Source organism: Hydra vulgaris, chromosome 02 (assembly GCF_038396675.1).
Source record: "Hydra vulgaris chromosome 02, alternate assembly HydraT2T_AEP".
NCBI classification, from domain to species: Eukaryota; Metazoa; Cnidaria; class Hydrozoa; order Anthoathecata; family Hydridae; genus Hydra; species Hydra vulgaris.
Window position 1 is genome coordinate 60,128,729 of NC_088921.1, and position 1,846 is coordinate 60,130,574.

Sequence of the window (1,846 nt, forward strand, 5' to 3'; positions counted from 1 at the left end):
TCAGGCGGAGATTCCAGTGATGAAGAAGATATAACTGATCGCGAACTATTTTTGCCACTATCTTCTTCGTCCAGTGAGGAAGTTAATAGCAGTGATGAGAATGCTGACAGCAATGACAATCAGTCACTTTCAATATTAGGAAGAGCAAAAAAACACGATGCAGCAGTGGTGCAAGCTACCAACAAACCAAATGCAAATGGAATGGAAAAAGCCTGAAAAAAATCTCAGCTATTGTGGAAAGTTAAAAATCTTCCCAATAAACAAGAAGACCACAAATTTAAAGGTAACTACCAACAAAAAATGGACGAGTTATTGGATTGTCTTGGTTCAGAACTGTCGTACTTTTATCAGATTTTTCCTAAAGAGCTTTTTCAAGAAATTGCCAATCAGACAACATTGTACTCCATGCAAACCAATCCTGAAAACCCATTTGCTGTAAAAGGGGAAGATATAGTTAGTTTTGTTGCATGTGTTTTGTATATGTCCATTGTCAAACTCCCAAGCACAAGAAATTATTGGTCGTCTTCCATTGGAATAGTTCATGTAGCTAATACTATGTCCGTCAACCACTTTGAAAAATTAAAAAGCATTATTCATTTTGCTGACAACAACTCTGCTGACAAAGACGATAAGCTTTTCAAGATACGCCCTCTCATAAACAAAATAAATGAACAGCTGAACAGTATTCCATTTGAAGAAAATTTGGCGGTTGATGAGCAGATTATTCCGTTCAAAGGGAGACATTTAATCAAACAATACAACCCTAAAAAACCGCACAAATGGGGATTTAAAGTTTTTGTTCTGAGTGGTGTCTCTGGTTTCAGCTATAATTTTGAAGTTTACTGTGGAGGAAGTGACAAAATTTGCCTTGAGAATGAACCAGACCTTGGGGCAAGTAGTAACGTTGTCATGCGTCTAGCCCGAATCCTGCCCGATGACATTAATCATAAATTGTATGTTGACAATTGGTTCAATAGCATTGGTTTAAATGTTTATATGTTCAAGAGGGGAATTCAAATGGTTGGAACTGCACGTAGGAACCGTGTTAGAAATTGCCCAGTCTTGTCAGATAAGGAAATGAAGCAAAGGGGTCGCGGAGCATTTACCGAACATGTTGCCAATGTGGTCGGAGTTGATGTATCGGTAGTTTCCTGGTTTGACAGCAAAGTTGTAACTTTGCTGTCCAATTTTATTAGAAGTGAACCTTCAATTGAGGTTAGAAGATTTTCAAGAAAAGATACGTGTCATATCAACATTTCCAACAAGCACATGGGGGGGGAGACGACTTGCTTGATTCTCTGCTTGGCTATTACAGGAACAAGATTCGGTAAAAAAAGTGGTATCACCGGATCTTTTTCCACTTAATTGATATGTCCATAATCAATGCTTGGATTCTTTGGCAAAAGCGTAATCCGTCAACTCCACTTGTCAAATTCAAATTGGCGGTAGCAGATTTGTTGTCTAATTACCAGGTGTCGCTTAAACGAAAAGCAGGTCGCCCATCTCTTGCTGACATCACACAACGTGTTGGTCCAAAAATTGCCATTTCCCATGAAGCAATTCGGTCTGATCAAGTTGGACATTGACCTATTTTCAATGAAAAGCAGGCTCGTTGCAAATATGACAATTGCTCCGCCTTAACATATTCATTTTGTGAAAAGTGTGACACTGCGCTGTGTCTTAATAAGGACCGCAACTGTTTTAAAGCTTTCCATCAATAGATTTTTTATTTATAATGATATCTTTATTGAGTGTATTTAACTACCAAGGTCCAAGTTCCAAGATAAACTCTCTGAATAGCAACAAACATTATTTTTTCATAATGTTCCACTACTGCATGATGTAT

General features: G+C 37.9%; 1 protein-coding gene across 1 annotated transcript; it reads left to right on the forward strand.

The window, feature by feature from the left end:
- The first annotated feature begins 300 nt into the window (after window positions 1–300).
- On the forward strand, window positions 301–1,586 carry LOC136076193 (piggyBac transposable element-derived protein 2-like). The gene is made up of 2 exons (XM_065789666.1): window positions 301–1,215; window positions 1,473–1,586. The coding sequence occupies exons 1-2, from the start codon at window positions 301–303 to the stop codon at window positions 1,584–1,586; spliced, it is 1,029 nt and encodes a 342-aa protein (XP_065645738.1).
- Window positions 1,587–1,846: the final 260 nt, after the last annotated feature.

Bases quoted from the DNA above. Each gene is read 5' to 3' on its own strand.
- LOC136076193 (XM_065789666.1), top strand. From the start codon at position 301: ATGGACGAGTTATTGGATTGTCTTGGTTCAGAACTGTCGTACTTTTAT. The intron at 1,216-1,472 runs GTTAGAAGATTT...TCTAATTACCAG, and splicing joins GAAGTGAACCTTCAATTGAG to GTGTCGCTTAAACGAAAAGC.